This window comes from Crocodylus siamensis, chromosome 6 (genome assembly GCF_052110815.1).
Source record: "Crocodylus siamensis isolate JL-2025a chromosome 6, ASM5211081v1, whole genome shotgun sequence".
Classification (NCBI taxonomy): domain Eukaryota; kingdom Metazoa; phylum Chordata; order Crocodylia; family Crocodylidae; genus Crocodylus; species Crocodylus siamensis.
Genome location: NC_143400.1, coordinates 1,098,611 through 1,117,639, shown reverse-complemented (window position 1 = coordinate 1,117,639; position 19,029 = coordinate 1,098,611). Strand labels below are relative to the sequence as shown.

The 19,029-nt window shown below is 56.2% G+C and overlaps 1 protein-coding gene across 1 annotated transcript; it reads left to right on the top strand.

Annotated features, from left to right (window-relative positions):
• Positions 1-1,916: 1,916 nt before the first annotated feature.
• Positions 1,917-18,473, top strand: LRFN1 (leucine rich repeat and fibronectin type III domain containing 1). The gene is made up of 3 exons (XM_090052116.1): positions 1,917-2,135; positions 9,625-11,055; positions 16,948-18,473. Exons 2-3 carry the CDS (start codon positions 9,650-9,652, stop codon positions 17,693-17,695), a joined length of 2,154 nt encoding a protein of 717 aa, XP_089908242.1. The 5' UTR covers positions 1,917-2,135; positions 9,625-9,649; the 3' UTR covers positions 17,696-18,473.
• Positions 18,474-19,029: the final 556 nt, after the last annotated feature.

Below are 19,029 nucleotides of genomic sequence, written 5' to 3'. Positions count from 1 at the left end.
GACACGTGTGTGCATGTGTGCACACATGTTGTGGAGATAGGAGAATTAGGTGGTGGTTTCTAGCCCCAGCTGGGGAAGCCAGTACTCCTGGGCTCTCCCCCACCCCCGGCCTGCCCCCTCACCCCTTTCATACACAAGTGTACACATGTGCACACTCACATTGCACACTGGCACACACACGCCCTCCATCCTCCCAACCCTGCACGTCCCTTCCATGCATCCATCCCTCTCCCCATACAGCACCACATGTGATCAGACAAGCCCTGGGGCACACTGTGTGTGTGTGAGAGACAGAAAGAGTGTGTGTCATAGTGGGCCTGCTACAGTGTGTGTGTGACATTGTGTCTGCTATAAGGTGTGGGTGTGTGTATGTGGGTCACAGTGTGTCTGCTATAGCATGTGTGTGCGTGTGTGAGAGACCATTTGTCTCCCGTAGGATGTGTGTGTGCATGTGCATGATTGTCTGCTATAGGGTGCATGTATTTGTGTCATAGTGTTTGTTACACCAGGCACATGTGTCTGCTATAGGATGTGTCTGTGTGTGTGATATAGTGTGGGGGGGGCGGGGTATGTCACAGTGTGTCTTTGATAGGATGCGTGTGTGCGGGTGAAGCCATGTATCTCCTAGAAGGCACGTGTGTGTACTTATGTCTGCTACAAGGTGTGTGTGTGTGTGTTAGTATCTGCTACAGGATGTGTGTGTGTGCAGGAAACCATGTGGTGCCCACTTGGGGGGTACATGATTGTGTCTGTTGCAGGATGCGTGTATGTGTATGTATGTATGTTACTATGTGTTTGGTACAGGATGTGTATGTGTGTGCAAGAGAGAGAGGCTGTTTCCCATATGATGTGTGTGTCTACTATAGGATGTGTGTGTCAGTGTGTGACCATGCATCTCCCATAAGGCATGAGTGTGGGTGCAAGTGTGTATCATGGTGTGTTTGCTATTCGGGGGGGTGTATGTGTCTGCTGTAGGGTGTGTACGTGCACATGCTTATGTTACAGTGCATCTGTTATAGCTGTGCTGGGGGGGTCCGTGTGTGTGTCACTGCATGTGTGCCTAGGTGGGGGACAGAGACTGCATGGGGGGGTGTAATGTTGCGTGTGTGCTGTGTGTGCACACATGTGCACAGCATGTTCTCCCTGCTGACTTGGGGGGAGGGGAGAAGCCTGTAGCCTTCTCTGGAGAGATGTGTGTGTGTACACATGAGTGTGCCCATGTCATAGTCTGTGCTCCGTGGGTGTGTGACTGCCCCCGTGCTGGTGTGCAGACAGGGCTGAGGGTCCTTGTGCGAATGTTCGCTCACCCTGCACGCACGCTTTCTTGGGGCTGCGTACAAGGGCTCTGGCCTGGCCCTTGTGCGAGCTCCCGCAGCCCACAAGTCAACCCTTGTGCGAGCCCTCGTACACCCCAGTGCCCGGTCCCCCCATGCAGCAGCCCCCTCCCCTTCTCCATGCCCCCTGTCACCCCACCCCCGGCTCCCCTGCCCCCACATCCCTCTTATCCCATATCCCCTATGCACCCTATAGCCTCTCCCCCCACCCCCAGCCCTTATAACGCCCTATAGCCCCTCGCTCACCACATCCAGCCTGTACTGCCCCCCATACCCTGCCCTTATAGGCCCCTAGAAACCCTCCCCCGCTTTACATTACCCCTACCACGCCAGTCTCCCCATACCTAAACCCTATAGCCCCTCCGTCCTCCTCCTCCCTATACCCCGCCATAGACCCCCTCTCCCTACACCCCGCCCTTACAGCCACCTGGGCCTGTCTCCCCCCAGCCCCGCAGCACCACCCCTGCTGCCCTCTCGCCTCCCCCCATACCCCGCCCCGATAGCCCCCACAGCCCCAGCGCTGTAGTCCCCCAGGCCCCGCCCCCCCGCGCCAGGCCCCGCCCCCGCCGCCGCCGCCGCCGCCGCTGCTGCAGTGCTAAAGATTTCCAATGGCGCCGCCCCCCGGCCCCGCCCGCCCGCGCCATCTGCAGGGAAGGCGCCGGCCCCCCCCGCCCGCCGCCCGCGCCCCCGCCGCAGCCCCCCCGGCGGCGCCTCCCGGCCGGCCGCGCTGACCCCCCCGCGACGGGCGGGGCGGGCGGGGGTGCGGAGCCGCCATGGGCCCCGCCCGCGGCTGAGCGCCAGGTAGGGGCCGGGGTGCAGGGCTCCGTTGCTAGGCGCCAGGGTCGGGCCCTGCGGGGGGGCCGTGGCGGAGGCTGTGCGGGGGGCGCGACAGGGCTGCAGCCGGAGCCGGGTGCTGGGAGGGGGCAGCGGGGAGCACACGCGTGTGGTAGTGTGTGCCGGGGGGGGGGCGCGGCTGTTCCTCGAAAGCCCGTTGGAGGCAGCCTAAGCGGGGGGGGGGGGGCGCCTCGGGGCCCCCGGGCGTGGGGAGGGGGCCGGTGTCTGCTCGGCCGTCTCGGGGGGGCGCTGGAAGCAGCCCAGGCCGCCCGGGCACCTTGGTCCCTGCGGGGGTGCTGGTGCCGGGTCTGGGCTGCCAGGTGGTGCGTGATCCCCTCCCCTTGCACACACGAGTGCCCCCGCCCGGCTGTGGTGCATGCCAGCATCTGGCACACGGGCACACCTTGCCCCCCCAGCACACACACACACACACACACACGCATCCTGCCCCCCGCCGGCGTGCCCATGGGTGGCCTGACCCCCCCCAGGTGTGCACACGCGTGCCCCGGTTGTGGCTGCAGCAGGTTGTCAGTGCCATGCACAGGGCCATCTTGGGAGTGCCCCTGGCGGGGACTGGGGACAGGGCCCCGTCTCATCTCCCTTCGCATGTCGGGGCGTGGAAGCCATGTGCATCGCGTGTGTGTTGTGTGTGGGGCCATGGAAGCACATGTGTTGCATGCATCTTGTGTGTCAGGGCGTGGAAGCCGCGTGCGTCGCGTGTTCGTTGATTGTCTGGTGCAACGACTGTATGTATGGTGGGTGGCACACATAAGGGTGTGCGTGTCAGGGTGTGGCAGTCACGTGCATTTCGCATGTGTTGTGTTGATGGGAAAATAGTGGTGGGCATGTGTCAGGGTGAAGGTGTGTCAGGGTGTGTCCCAGGATGAGTGTGTATGTGTGTGTCAGTGGAATCACCGGTGACGGGGCTGGAGGCATGCGAATGCATGTCACTGGATGTGCCAGGGTGTGAACAGATGTCCATGTGTGTCACTGCAGGGGCGCGTGTGTGTGTCAGCATGTGACTAGGGGAGTGTGTGTCAGTGTGTGTGTATGTGAATTGGTGTGTCCCTGCCTTGCTAGCTTGTGAATGTGTGTGTGTGTGTGTGTGAGTGACTACGTGAGCATGTCTATTGATGCATATGGATATTCCCTGTAAGCGTGTGTGTGTGTGCGTGCAAGTGTTTGTTGCATGTCAGCACATGTTGCCATGTGTGTCAGCCTGGCCCCGAGTGTGTCAGCTTGTGCATGGGTGTGAGCCCATGTGCCAGTAGGTCCTCATGTGCAGGCAGCTGAATGTGTGTGTGTCACAGTGGCACTGGGTCTGTTCAGGGCATGTATGTGTGTGTGTGTGGCAGTGCTGGGTTGTGCTGGTGTCAACACGTAAGTGTGCATTCATGTATGACCAGGCATGGGTGTGCATAAGCATGTCACTGCACAGGCCTGTACTGGGGGGAAGGAGTGTGTGTGAATGCCAGACCCTGCATGGATGTGCACATGGCCTGCATCAGTGTGTGTGTGTCAGTGCAAGAGACCACATTGGGGCGGTGCGTATGTCAGTGCAAAAGCCTGCATGGGATGGGAGGGGGGTATCAATGCAGGAGCCTGCACCGGGGGGTATTTGTGAATGTATGCACGTGTATTTCAGTGCAAGAGTCTGCTTTGGCGCATGTGTGTGTGTGCGAGTGCAAGAGTCTGCAAGGGTCTGCATGGGGGGAGGTGTGTGGGTGTGGGGATGTGTGTGCATGAATGTGTAAGTCCAAGACCCTGCATTGGGTGACTGTGTGTGCATGTCAGTGCAAGAGTCTGCAAGGGGAGGAGGTGTGTGTTAGTGCAAGAGCCTGTGTTGGGTTGTGGGGATATGTTTACGTGCACCTATGTCAGTGCAAGAGCCTACATTGGTGTGTGTGTGTGCGTGTGCATGTGCACATGCATGTGTTAGTGTAAGAGCCTACATGAGGAGGGTTGTGTGCTTGTGTCAGGGCAAGAACCTGCATTGGTGTGTATGTGTGTGTACATGCGTGCATTTTTGTGTGCATCCGTGCAAGAGTCTGCATGGGGGGGTTCAGGGCAAGTGCCTGCATTGGCCTGTGTGCGTGCGCACATGTGTTTGTGTGTCAGTGCAAGAGCCTGCCTACCTGTGCACACGTGTCCAGCCAGCGTGTGCGAGTGTGGTTCCCAGCAAGACCTCCTCCCCATAGTGTAATGCTTGTGCAAGCCACGAGGACCTCACCATCCCCTCCATGCGCGCGCACGCGTGTGTGCAGCCACCTCTTGGGGGCACATGCCCTTCTGCCCCCACCCCCAGGCCTCATGGTGGGGGCAAGGCTTAGCATGGGAAAACATCCCATAATAATCCCAGCCCTGCCTTAATGGAGCTAATGGGCTGCAGTGTTCCCCCCCCACCTTGAGGGAATCTGTGCCAGGCCCTCTTTCACGCGCGTGTGCAGCTATGTGAGGGGCTCGTGCACTGGAGGGGGCACCGGGGCACAGGCCCCCCCCCAGGGTGAGTCGTTGGTCTGGGTCTGGGCCTGGGAGGGGAAACTGAGGCAGGCCCGAGGGGAGGGAGCCCGGGAGTCCCGGGGGCTCTGGTGGCCGCTCCCCCCACCAGGTGTCTGAATCCAGGGCAGGGGAGAGCCTGCATTTGCATTCTCATTTGCATGCGTTTGCATTTTCCCCGGGAATCGCTGACAGCTGGAAATAAGCAGAGGCCGCAGAGCTGGGGTCACCCCCTCCTGCCCCGCCAGGAGCCCGGATGCCTGGGCTCTCCCCCGGCTCCGGGGGCTGGGGGGTTGGAGCACGGTGGGGGGCCGGGACCCCAGATGCCCAGCTCTGGGAGGGGTGTGTGGTGCAGTGGGTTAGGGCAGGGGAGCTCTTCCCAGTGCTCCCAGTAACAGACCCCTACTGGGAGCCTGGTGGGGGGGGAGCGTTTGGCTGCCCAGCCCCAGCTCCCCGTGCTGCGCTTGGCAGGGGACCAAGAAGCCCATTAGGCCCTGCTCCCCAGGGGCCTGAATCTGCTTGCCCCGGCGTTCCAGGAAATACGGCCGCAGCCACCTGACCTGGCCCAGAGGGACTGTGTATAAGGGGGATTATGGTAACGCCCTTGGGGGTCACCCATCACCCCCCCATCTCTCAGGGATCTGCTGGGGGCGCCTTGACTGTGTGTGCGTGTGTGTGTGTGTGTGTGTGTGTGCAGGCATGTGTGTGTACATGTGTATTCACCTCTGTGTGTGTGACGTGTTCACCCGTGCATGTGCGCACGGCTGCATGCCTGGGCCTGTGCGTGTGTGCAAGGGCAAAGTCTGTGCCCTCTTATAGCCTCCCACACGTGTGTCCGTGTGCCCGCGTGTGCAGATCCTTGCCTTGACCTGTGGGGCTGCAGGACTGCGTGTGCATGCACCCCTGTGTGCCAGGAGTGCACCCACATGCTGGATGCAGGTGCTCACGCTGGCGGGTGTGCCCTGCACGGAGTGCCTCCCTCCACGCGTGTGCAAGGTGTGTTCTCCCCCCCGCCGTGCCCAGATGCAGCTGTCAATAAATCGATGCCCACAGTGCCCCCCCGCGCTGCCTCTGCTAACCTAATTGGCAGGCACCGCCGGCCGCGGCAGACGGGCTCGTTAACCGGGCCCAGAACGAGCCGCCGGCGTCGGGAGCATCTGTTCACAGCCCTGCCCCCTTACACGTGTGTGTGTGTGACATGTGCCCTGCCCCCCTCCCCCCCCGGCTGCATTGCAGGGGCCAGGGTTGCGGGGCAGGTGGCTTTGGGGGCACTGCTGTGGGGGAGCCGGACGCCTGGGCTGTGTCCTCCGCTCTGGGGTGGCAGGGGCGCTGAGGGGGGCAGGGCCCTTGGGGTCCCCCCAGGCCGTCCCACCCTGCTCTTCTGCCCCGGGCCCACCAGGCCCTTTTGGTCTGTTGGGGTGTGTGGTCTGTGCAGTGCCCCTGATCCCGGCCGGGGGGTGGGGATCTGCCCAGTGCCCTGCAATCCCAGCCTGGGACATCTCCTTCCCTGCATACGGGGGCAAGAGGGGTCCCACTCCGCACCCCCAGTCATGGTGCCCCCCTCTGTGGGGCAGCTAAGGGCACCCCCCCAGCTGCCCTCTCCCCCCTGCGCCCACACCCAGGCAGGCTGTCAGCTCTAATTAACCTCAGGGGTTAATTAAATGGAAGAGGTGAGGGGGGGTTGGGGGTAGGGCTATGTGTGTGTGTACATGTGGCATCCACTCCTTGTGGGCTGAGCTGGTCCATACTGGGCTGTACTGGTTGATGCTGGGCTGGATGGTTGTACTGGACCAGGCCAGGCTGGGAGGTGCTGCCTTCCGTTGACTGGGGCTCTGCTGGTTCGAGCTGGGCTGGACTGGGTTGTACTGGCCTGGGCGCTACGAGACGGGGCTGGCCGGGGCCAGATGCACTGCTCTGGTCTCCGGCTGGGTTACACTGGACTTTACAGATCCGTACTGGACACAACTGGATCGGGCTGGACTGGGCCACCTGGGGTTGTCCTTAACTGGGCTGTATTAGGCCAAACTGGGCTGGACTGGGTGGGGGTATCCTGGACTGGGTGGGGGTATCCTGGACGGGGTCGTCAGGGGTTATGCTTGACTGGGCTGGACTGGGGGCGGGGGCGTTCTCCTGGACGGGGCTATCGGAGGTTATCCTAGACTGGGCCAAACTGGGCTGGACTGGCTCAGGTTGTGCTGGGCTGGGCGGAGGGGTCTGCAGGGCTGACCCCGCCAGCCCCAGGCTGTGCCCCCTGCGCCTGGTGCTGTACAATCCCCCCCGCCCCCCACGGCAGGCTTAAGAGCGGCAGAGCCCCTGGCCCCGGGCTGCCCTGAGGGGGTTGGGGGGCACCTGGGGGCAGGTGAGCAGTGCCCCCCCACCACAATAAGAGTCCCAGCCACACCATGTGTGTGATTCCTGAGCTCCCCACAATAATAAGAGTCCCAGCAATGCCCTTGGCACCCCCCGCCCCATAATAAAAGTCCCAGCCATGGCATGTATGATTCCAGCTCCCCCCACCATAATAGAAGTCCCAGCCATGGTGTGCATAGGATTCCCTAAGCCCCCCACCATAATAAAAGACTTGGTCACAGCACGGATAGGCCCCCGAAGGTGCCAGGACACTTGTGGGGGGTGCGAGTCCCCAGGCTCTGGGCTTGCTGCTCGGGCAGGGGGTGTCTGTGGTGGATTAGAGCAGGGCAGGCGGGGAGCAGAGCGGGGGTCGTCCGGGGGCGGAAGAAAGTCGGGACTCCTGGGTTGTTCCCCGCCCCCAGTGCTGGGAAGCGAGGGGCTGACTGCGGATGGGAGAGCTGGGAGTCAGGCCTAGAGCCAGAGCAACCCCACCCTCGGCAGGGGGTCTCTGCGCCCCTCCCGGATGTGGGGTAGGGGCAGAGGCCAGTGCCCCCCCAGCTTCACCCCTGCTGCTGCCTTTACCCCCACCCTGCTCTGTGCCTCAGTTTCCCCCACAGACTCAGCTTCCCCCGGGGAGGCGCGGGTTGCCAGCCCCCGCCCGCGCCACTTCTAACGGGGGTTAATCGCTGTCGGCATTAGGGAAATTCCGCCTGATTAGAGATAATTACAGCCGCGCCGGGAAAGCTGCTTCTCTCGCTCTGCTCCCGAAGACCGTGCCAGGTCTCCCCCGTCTGTGCCTGGGGGTGGGAGAGCCCTTATGGACCCCAGGCTTGCTGTGGGGAGGGCGTTTTCACATGCGCGCACACATGCGCGCGCACACATGCATGCACGCGCACTTGAAGGCCTTGGTTGCGTGTGCCGGGCGCTGTACAAACCCAGTCCAGATGGGCTGTGATGGGGGCAAAACCACTGCCCAGGGTCCCACGGGGCAGCCCAGGCGTCCCGTGGCCCCTCCATCACTGGGATGGGTTTCTAGGTCTCTGTGAGGGGGGGCGTTGCAGCCTCCTGGGGCAGCCAGGAGGGGGTGCCAAACAGGGGTGGAGGGGGGGGGGCAAGGAATGCCTTTAACCCTTCCCTGCCCACCAGGAGCTGGCGCTGTGCCCAGCATCGGCTTGGCATCATGCCCCCCTGGGCAGCATCCAGCTGGTGGGGCTGGGCAAAGGGGCCCCAATCCAGGCCTGGATCCGGGGCCTTTTGCCTCCACCCCAGGTTCTCCCTCTGCAGTGTTATACTCAGCCATACCCACCCAGAGCTGGTCGCATCGAGGTTTCTGGCTGGACCCAGGCAGGCAGGGCACCGATCCAGGCCTGATCCGGGGACATTGGCTGGGGGTAGGAAATGAGGGCAGGTGCCCCCCCAGCCCATGCTTGGCAGCTCTCGGCCCCGCAGGCGGCATCAGTCACGCTCGGCTGCTCGGGACACGTGTCTGCGGTGCTGTCAGCCCCGATCCTGTCACCATGGGGGAGGGGGGCAGCGGGGGGGGGGAACTGTCAGAGCAGCCCCTCCCCCCCCGACACCTGAAGGTCACCGGGGGAGAGAGGGAAGAGGAGAGCGTGCATGCATGTGCGTATGTATATGTTTGCACGTGTGTGTGTACACATGCATCCGTATATGTTTGTGTGCCGAGGTGTGGGGCAGCCCAGGTACGTGTGCACATTTCTGGCTGTCGGTGTGTGTCTGGGTCTGCACGTATGAGTGTGTATGCATCTGCCCATGTGTGCGCGGGAGGGTGTGTAAGCAGCTGGGGGCATGTGCGTGGGTGCATCTGCATGGGTACGTGTGTGAGTCTGCATAGGTGTTTGTACATGTGTCTGCGTGTGTGTGCATGCACACGGGTGTGCATCTGCACGTGTATGTGGGCACACGTGCAGATGTGTGCGCCTGGGTGGAGCATCTGAAACGGGCGTGCTCTGCATGTGTGCTCGTGTAGCTGTAGGCAGGTGTCTGCATATGTGTGTCCACACGTGTGCATTTACACTGTGTGGGTGTGTCCCCCTGTTTGGGGCATTTGAAACAGGCACGCTCTGCTGCTGTGTGTACTCACATGAGTGTGCACTTGTGTGCGTGTGTGTACATGTGTGTGTATCCAGTGAGTAGAGCTGCCCGGCCTGGCCCTGCCCCCCAAATTTGGCCCCGGGGGGCGGGTTTCTGAGCTGTACTGGGGTCCTGATCCGAACCGGGGGTGTCTGAGCTGCACTAGGCCCCTGATCCTGGGCTGGGTGGGGGTCTGGGTTGGGCCTTGCAGGGGTCCCAGTCCTGGCTCGGGCGGGGGGGTCTGGGCTGCACCGGGGCCCCAATCCTGGGCTGTGGAGGCAGCGTCTGGGGGAGATCTGGGCCTTGCAGGGGTCTCGGTCCTGGCTCGAGTGGTGGTCTGGGCTGTGCCGGGTCCCTGATCCTGGACTGGAGGACTAGTAGGGTCCCAATCCTGGCTGGGATGATCTGGGCTGCAGGGAGGCCCTGATCCTGGCCTGGGGGCATCTGGGCTGGGCCACACCAGGGCCTCGATCCCCAGCGCCCCATGTCAACCCCCCTCCCTGCTCTCTCCCCGCAGGGCCCCAGGGGGCCGGACGGGGACCATGGCCCGGCTGCCACTGCCCCTGCCCCTGTCCCTGCCCCTGCTGCTGCTGCTGCTGGCACCGGCGGGGGCCGGGGCCCAGCACTGTCCCGGGCGCTGCATCTGCCAGCACGTGGCACCCACGCTGACCATGCTGTGCGCCAAGACGGGGCTGCTGTTCGTGCCGCCCGCCATCGACCGGCGCACGGTGGAGCTGCGGCTGACAGACAACTTCATCACGGTGCTGCGGCGCAAGGACTTCGCCAACATGACCAGCCTGGTGCACCTTACCCTGTCCCGCAACACCATCAGCCAGATCCTGCCGCACGCCTTCGCCGACCTCCGCGCCCTGCGCGCCCTGCACATGAACAGCAACCGCCTGGCGGCCGTGCGCCGCGACCACTTCAAGGGCCTGGCCAACCTGCGCCACCTCATCCTGGGCAACAACCAGATCCGCCGCATCGAGCCGGGTGCCTTCGACGACTTCCTGGGCACCGTGGAGGACCTGGACCTGTCCTACAACAACTTGGACACGCTGCCCTGGGCAGCGGTAGGGCAGATGACCAGCCTCAACACGCTGACGCTGGACCACAACCTCATCGAGCACATTGCCGAGGGCACCTTCGCCCAGCTCCACAAGCTGGTGCGGCTGGACATGACGTCCAACCGGCTGCAGAAGCTGCCCCCCGACAGCCTCTTCCTCCGGGCCCAGGTCCAAGCCGATGCCCGGGGAGCAGCTCACCCGGGCACGCTGACGGTCAGCTTCGGGGGCAACCCGCTGCATTGCAACTGCGAGCTGCTGTGGCTGCGGCGCCTGACGCGGGAGGACGACCTGGAGACGTGCGCGTCCCCCGAGCACCTCATGGACAAGTATTTCTGGAGCATCCCCGAGGAGGAGTTCATGTGCGAGGCGCCGCTCATCACGCGCCAGTACGCCAGCCGGGCCTTCATCGTGGAGGGCCAAGGGGTGTCGCTCAAGTGTAAGGCTGTGGGCGACCCGGAGCCCTCCATCCACTGGATCGGGCCCGACGGGAAGCTGGTGCACAACAGCTCCCGCGCCACCGTGTACGACAACGGGACCCTGGACGTCCACATCACCACGCTCAAAGACGACGGGGCCTTCACCTGCATCGCCTCCAACGCGGCCGGCGAAGCCACGGCCGCCGTGGAGGTGGCCATCGTGCCCCTGCCCCTGCTGGTGAACCACACAGGGCAGGGCCGGGAGCCCGACCCCGGCTCTTCTGACATCACCACCTCGGCCAAGTCGGGCGCCAACGAGAGCAAGGTGCCGGCCGACCGGCGCATTGTGGCGGCCGAGCTGACGTCCAGCTCCGCCCTTATCCGCTGGCCTTCGGAGCGCCACATCCCCGGGATCCGCATGTACCAGATCCAGTACAACAGCTCCCTCGACGACTCCCTGGTCTACAGGTGAGGCTGGGGCTGGGGCTGGGGTCGGGGTCAGGGCCAGGAGTTGGGGGAAGGGGGCTAGGGGGTGGCTCCTCCCGGCTCCCAGCCCCGCAGCTCGCTTGAGAGTTGGGGGGGTGTATCCCCAGTGCCGGGGTGGGGGGTGGCTCAGATGCATCAGTTGTGTGTGTGTGCGTCCCGGACATGTCGATTTTGTGTGTGTGTGTGTGTGTGTGTGTGTGCTGGACACCTGGGGGGGTGCGTATGTGTCCTGGACACCCGAGATGTATGTGTGCTGGACACCTGGGTTGTGTGTGTGTGTCCTGGATACCTGGGGGGGTGTGCATGTGTCCTGCACACCTGAGATGTGTGCATGTGTCCTGGGCACATGGGTTGTGTATCTGGGTTGTGTGCATGTGCGCGTGTGTACTGGACCCCTGGGTTTTGTGCATGTGTGTGCATGTGCTTGTGTCCTGGATATCTGGGTTGTGTGTGTGTGTATGCACGCATGTGTCCTGAACACCTGGGTTGTGTGTATATGTCCTGGACACCAGGGGTCAGAGTGCGTGTCTGTGTGTTGGACACCTGGATTTTGTGCACATGTGTCCGTGCAGACACCAGGGTTCTGTGCGTGTGTGCATGTGTCCTGGATGAATCAGTTCTGCATGCACACGTGTCCCAGATACCTGGGTTCTGCACGCGTGTGTGTATGTGTATGTGTGTGTGTGTGTGTGTGTGTTGGCATGGGGGGTGGGGGATCTGTTTTGAGGCCCCTCAAGACATGTCAGGCTTGTTCTGGGGGATCTGCAGTGTTCTGGCATCTCGGGGCTGAAGTTCGTTAGCGTCTGTCAGCGGGGGGGTGGGGGGCAGCAGGGTTTCGTGATGTCTGGGGTGCAGGTTTCGCTTCCCTTCGGGCCCTGGGGCGTTCCCCTCGGTTTTGTCCCCGGGGCCGTTTATTCTGAGGGACTCCTGTAGTTGTTCTGTTGTCCCCGCTTCCATCCCGTGCAGCCGACACGGCCCGTCCCATCGTGCCCCCGTCTCGTCTCGTCTCGTCCCACCTCATCCCCGCCCCCGCCCCGCCTCGTTCTCATCCCCGCCCCCTCCGCTCTCGTCCCGTCCCGTCCCGTCCCGTCCCTCCAGGTTATTTAGCAGCAGAGATCCTGGTTTTCTTGGATTAAAAAACAAATAAAAATCCCTAATTTTCAGATTTAAAAAAAGTAACCCAAAATCCACGTTTTTCCATGATCAGAATGAAACACCATAATATATCTATAAATATATTAATGGTGTTTCATTTCAAGTGTGAAAAAATGTAGATTTTGGGTTACTTTTTTAAATCCAAAAATTGGGGATTATTTTTTTTTTTAATGAGAGAAAAGCAGGAGCCCTGTTTATCAAGAGTTTTAATTTCCGCTGCATTTTAGTTATTTATCGGGGCACTCGTCATCAGTTTTGCTGCTCACTCATTCTCTCTCGTGGTTGCTTTCTTATTATCCAACCATCGTTGCTGTTTCTTCGGCCTTTCACTTATCGTCACGTTATCGATGCTGCCATCTTAGATGCAGGGATCCTAGTTTTCTCTGTTAAAAAATTCCCCAACTTTCAGATTTAAAAAAGTAATGCAAAATCCACATTTTTCCATGATCAAAATGAAACACCATTAATATATGTATATTTATATAGTGGTGTTTCATTTTGATCACGCAAACGTGGATTTTGGGTTACTTTTTTTAATCTGAACATTGGGGATTTTTTTTTATCAGATAAAACCAGGATCCCTGTTCATGAGGCCTTGCAAAGCATCCTGATTTTTTAAAACCAACTTGGATCCACGGTTGGGTCAATACAGCTTGGAAACATTGAGCCATTTCTGCTTTACTTTGTATTTAAGATTGTTTTTCTATTTATTTCCCCTGTTTGCTCTAAAATATATAGAGTCTTGTATTTAATTTCTTAAAAATATATATTCTTCATTTTAAATTTAAGTGCATACTTTTTGGCAGGTAGTCTTCTTTTTAAAGATTTTAAGTTGAATCCGTACCCATGCAACCTGGAAACATTGAGAGATTTTCCTTAGTGTTTATTACCTCCTCTCTCTTTTCTTTTATATATTTTTTGTATCTCATTTCTAGAAAAATGTTAGTAGTTTTTAATTTAATTTCTTAGTTATTTGTGAGCGTTGTTATTTTTAAAGGATTTGGGTCAAATTTGGACCAATGTGGCCTGGAAATGTTGAGCAATCCTGCTTTGTATTCATTATAACCTCGATTTTATTTCCCATTTCTTTTAAATATTTTTATTTATTTATTAAAACATATTCATTGTAATTTGATTTCTTATGTCCTTGAAAACACTATTTTTAAAGGATTTGGGCTGAATTGGGATTAACGTGGCCTAGAAAGGTTGAGTGATTATTCCTTTGTGTTTCTCATGACCTCTCTTTTACATCCTGTTTCTTCTAAAATATGTACTTCTGTATTTAATTTCTTGAAAAATGCAATTTATGTCATTTCTTATTTCTTTGAAAGTGTTTTTTTAGAAGATTTGAGTTGAATTTGGACCAACATGGCCTTGAGAAGTTGAGCAATTTGGCGTTTTATGTATTATTGTGTTTGTATTTTATGTCTTATTTCTTTGAAAATATTATATGAGCCAAATTTGAATCAATGTGGCCTGGAAATGTTGAATGACTCTGCTTTGTATTTATTATTACCTCCATTTTATTTCCCATTTCTTTTAAATATTTTATTTATTTATTTATTAAAAATGTTATTCCTTTTTAATCTAATTTCTTATTTCCTTGAAAACATGATTATTTTTAAAGGATTTGGGTTGAAATGGGACTAACACGGCCGGGAAACACTGAGTGATTTTTTTTATCTTCCCTTTTGTCTTTCTTATTACCTGTCTCTCACATGTCCTGTTTCTTCTAAAATATAGATTTTATTTTTAATGTCTTGAAAAATATCAGTTGTTTTTAATGTAATTTCTTATTTCTTTGAAAGCATTATTATTTTTTAAAGGAGTTGAGTCTCGTTTGGAACAACACAGCCTTGAGAAGTCGAGCAATTTGGCTTTTTATTTATTATTGCGTTCATATTTTGTGTCTTATTTCTTTGAAAAGATATATTTTTTAAATATAGGTCTTATTTCTTTGAACACTTTTTTATATTTCTTATTTCTCTGAAAATACTCAGGGGGGCATTTAAAGGATTTGAGTCGAATGTGGAACAATTTGACCTTGAAATGTTGAGCAATTTTTAAAATTTATCACCAAATTTCTATTTTATTCTTATTTCTTTAAAAGTCTTATTATTTTTTATTTCTTATTTCTTTGAGCACCTTATTCCTTTGTTAAAGGATTGGAGTCAAATCTGGACCAACGTGGCCTAGAAATGTTGGGTGATTTGGGGGTTTTGGGCTTGTTTTGCTGCTTTAAAAAAAATGCATTTCTTTTGGGCAGATTTGGCTTGGGGCGTCTGTGGGGGCTGCTTAGGGGTTGTTTGTCATTTGAATTCTTTTTATTTATTTGTATTTATTGTCACCTTCTACATTCGCATCCCACATCATCATCGTCATTGTCGTCATCAGGTGGCCTGGTTTTCTGTGATGAAAAAATTCCCAATTTTCAGATTTAAAAAAGTAACCCAAAATCCACATTTTTCTATAATCAAAATGAAACAGTACGATATATCTGTAGATAGCTAGATAGAGAAAGTGGTATTGCATTTCAATCACGGAAAAATGTGGAATGTGGGTTCCTGTTTTTAATCTGAAAATTGGGGATTTTTTTTTTATCAGAGAAAACCAGGATCCCCGATCATCTTCATCATCATTATTTTATGGCATACAATTTAATTTTACTATTTATTTGTTACTCGTTGTACTTATTATATGATGCATCTTGATATTGCTGTTCATTACTGTGTTTATTATGGCTATATCTTGTTTATTATTTATTTTAAATATTACCATTTTTCATAACAATTTGGATCAAATTTGGATGTGCTCAGCTTTGTTGCTTTGTTGTTATATTTGCTATCACCATAAATTATATGAATATCATCATCATCATTACAGTACCATTTTAGTACACTGATGTATTTTAAAATACCATTATTTTATCATTATATGTGATAAACAGATTATATAATATACATATATAATAAGTTTTAATACAACAATGGATTTTGATATATTATTATCATCATAATTCTATTTTTAATCCAATAATCATTTAAATCCAATAATATATCTTTAATAAATTGTCATTATTATTATATTTTAGTACATGAATGATTTAATACAACCATGGATTTAATATATTATAGTTCTATTTTAATCCAATACTATTTTAAATCCAACAATATATCTTTAAGATATCATTATTACCATTATTATTATAGTTTAATATAAAATATATTTTAATACAACTGTGGCTTATAATGTATTATTATCATAATTCTATTTTAAATCCAATAATATATGTTTAATATATCATTAGCATTATATTTGGATACAATAATATATTTAATACACTGCTGTATTTTTAATTTTGTTGTTGTTGTTGTTGGTATTGATTTAATATTCCTAGCATTTATTTTCAATTTGCTTCTTTTTTCATCACGTGCTGTTGTTTCCCAAGTATTATTTATATTAGTAGTATTGTTACTATGACTATTATTTTCCATTATTGATGACATTTGATTTAATTCTCCTTTCTGGCCAGGGTTATTATTTCCTCCTTATCTCGCACTTTCTTCTTGCCTTCATCACCACTTTGCGGTCATTATCATTTATTATTTACCCTGATCGCTTTCCATAATGAGCTGGATCCAATTTGGACATGTTTGGCCTTGAAATACCGAGTCGCTTATCCTCCCCCCAATTAATTTTGAGCCTAGTTTAGGGTTTGTTAGTTTTTTTGCCAAATGTTTTAATTCCATCTGGAGCAAATCCCGGCTGCCAGCAGCTTCGTGGGTTCAGGCCCCCCGCACATTCGAATTTGCATCGGGCCATTTGGGCCTGTAAGAGACTCGTTGTGGGATTGAATGGCAAAAACAATCTCATAAATTGCCATTGTTCAGGCTTTTTCCCTCCTTTTGCCCCCCCCCCCCCCAACTGGGCCCCAGATCCAATGGTAAATTTGGCCAGAACCCAAGTGTCTCCACCTGGCTCTAACGAGCGCAGCATGCAAGCTAATGAAGGCAGCAGGAGTAGTAGGCTGTTATCCCCTCTCTGGAGGCCAAGACCCCGTGCTGGGGGGATGTCCCTGAATGCCCATGGCCTACAAATGGCGGCTCATAGGGCTCCTGTTGGGGGGGAGGGGGGCGGGACCACCTGGTTGTAGCCCCTCCCCACAGCTGAGAGGGAGGAAAGGGGCAGAGCCACCTGGATTGAACCCCATCCTCCAAGGTGGGGGGAAGGGGTGGGGTCAGACGGACCTCCAGAGTAGGGTTAGGGCTGGGGCCTTTTGAATGGAACCCCGCCCTTCAAGGGGGAAGGGGGCAGGGCCGTCTTATTTTAGCCCAGCCCCCCAAGGAAAAAAGCATTGGGCCAGGTGAACTGAACCCCACCCTCCGAGGTAGAGACAGGGGGCGTGGTTAGCTGAATTGAACCTCACTCCCCAAGGGGGGCAAGGGGGGGCATCTGGATTGAACTCCACCTTCCAAGGTAAGGAAGGGGGCATGGTCATCTAGATTTAGCCCCACCTTCCAAGGTAGGGAAAGTGGGCAGGGCAACCTGGATTGAGCCCCGCCCTCTGAGGTCTGGAAAGGGGGTGGGGCCAGACGGATTGAACCCCGCCCACCAAGTAGTGGGTGAAAAGGGGAAGGGCCCGGTGGATTCAACCCTGTCCTCTGGGGCAGAAGGGGCAGGGCCATGTGGCATTAACCCCACCCTCTCCCCACCCTGCAGGATGATCCCATCGTCCAGCCGCACCTTCCTGGTGAACGACCTGGCGGCGGGTCGGGCCTACGACCTGTGCGTGCTGGCCGTGTACGACGACGGCGTGACGGCGCTGACGGCCACGCGGGTGGTGGGCTGCGTGCAGTTCACCACGGAGGGCGAGGCAGCCCGGTGCCGGGCGCTGCACACGCAGTTCCTGGGCGGCACCATGATCATCATCATTGGCGGCATCATCGTGGCCTCAGTCCTTGTCTTCATCATCATCCTCATGATCCGCTACAAGGTGCAGGGTGCCCATGACGCCGCCCCTGCCACCAAGGTCAGCAGCGTCTGCTCCCAGACCAACGGGGGCGCCCCGGCTCCCCCGCCTACTTTGCAGAGCCCCGCCCCCAAGCCCCTGGAGGATCCCCCCCCCGAGGAGGTGGGCCCCCCAGCACCTGAGGAGGTGGAGCCCCATGACGCCCCTCCCCCCGACCGCCCATCGACCCCGCAGCCGGACCCTGCAGCAGCTGTGGAGCCCGCCGCGGAGGCGCCTGGCGGGGCGCGGGGGGCCGTGCGGCGGGAGCTGGCAAGGACTCACCCCCACCGGCACTCCTTCGATGGGGACTATGCCCTGTTCCAGAGCCACAGCTACCCCCGGCGGGCACGGACAAAGCGCCACATGTCCACGTCCCAGCTGGACGCCCGGGACTCCCCCCTGGGCCCGCGCCGGGTCCTTTTTAGTAGCACCGAGTGGATGTTGGAAAGCACCGTCTGATGCCACCGAGCTGGACTGATTTGTGGGGGGGGAGGTGGGACCCCTCCTCTTCTCTGGACCACGGAGCCCATGCGCCAGTCCTATAGGGAGTGGGGCATTTTTGGGAGGAGGGGGTTGAGGCATCCCATGCCTCCTCCTACTCCCCCACCTGGGTGGAGGAAGGGGGGGGGCGTCACGGAGCAGTCCCCCACCCCCGCCTGCCACGTCCCCGCTCTCTGCGGTGCCTTAACACGAGACGGACGGACGGACAGCCCCCCCGGCCCGTGGCAGGGCTTTGGAGGAGCAAGGGGGGTGGTCTGAGCGGTGGCGGAGGGTGGGGTCAGAGTGGGGGCTGCTCCCCCCAGCCCACAATGGACTCACACAAAGACATATATGCACAGAAGACACGATATGCCCCATGCCCCATTGCCCCCCTCCCTGGGGTCAGACTCACCCCCTCCAGGCCCCTGGGGTTGTTGGGGGGGAGTTGGGGGCTGTATTTATTGTATCTGGCTGGTCTAGATAATTTTCAGTGTTCGGTGTATTCGGTATCCCCGAGTCATCCCCCCCCGCCCCAGCCTCCCAGCACCCCCAGCCGGACCCCCTCCCACCACCTTCCCTCCATATTCCCACCCCCTGTCATGACTTTTTAAAGGTAAAGCGACGTTTGAGTGTTGAACACAAGTTTTTACATTAAAAACCTGTGCCCCCACCCCCTGCACCATCCCCTTCCTCCCCCGGCTCCCTTGCCCCCAGCCCCCCCAGCCCTCATTCTCCCTCCCCCAGGCAAATAAACCTTTTGTGTGTGAACCGCAGCCGGATCCTGCCTGGCTCTGTCACCCCTGGGAGTGGATGTGGGAGTGCCGGGGGGGCGATTGTGGGCTGGGGTGTGGGGGGGTGGAGGTTAATGGCAAGAAGATGTTGGTGGGGAGCAGGGGGCAGGAGTGGGCTGGGGGTTGGGGATTGTACAGGGAAGGAACCCAGGTATCCGGGCTGCCAGCATCCCCCAGCCCCACCCCTGCTGTAACCCATTTGTCCCCCCAGCCCCCTCCCACAGCTGGGGTGAGATATCTGGGGATACCCCAGAGCTCCTGACCCCTCCCCCAGAGGCTGCTGGGCCGGTGGGTGGGATGTGGCCATTGAGTGTGTGTGTGCAAGTGCATGTGTGTGTGAATACACATTTACTACAGAGGGTGTGTGTATGGGTGTGCTTGCACACACCTGTATATGTGTGTGTGTGTGTGTGTGTGTGTGTGTGTGTGTGTGTGTATATATATATATATGTGATGCTGGTCAAGTTCATGTGTATGTGAATACACACCAACTGGGAGGAGGCGTCTAGGTGTGTATGGACA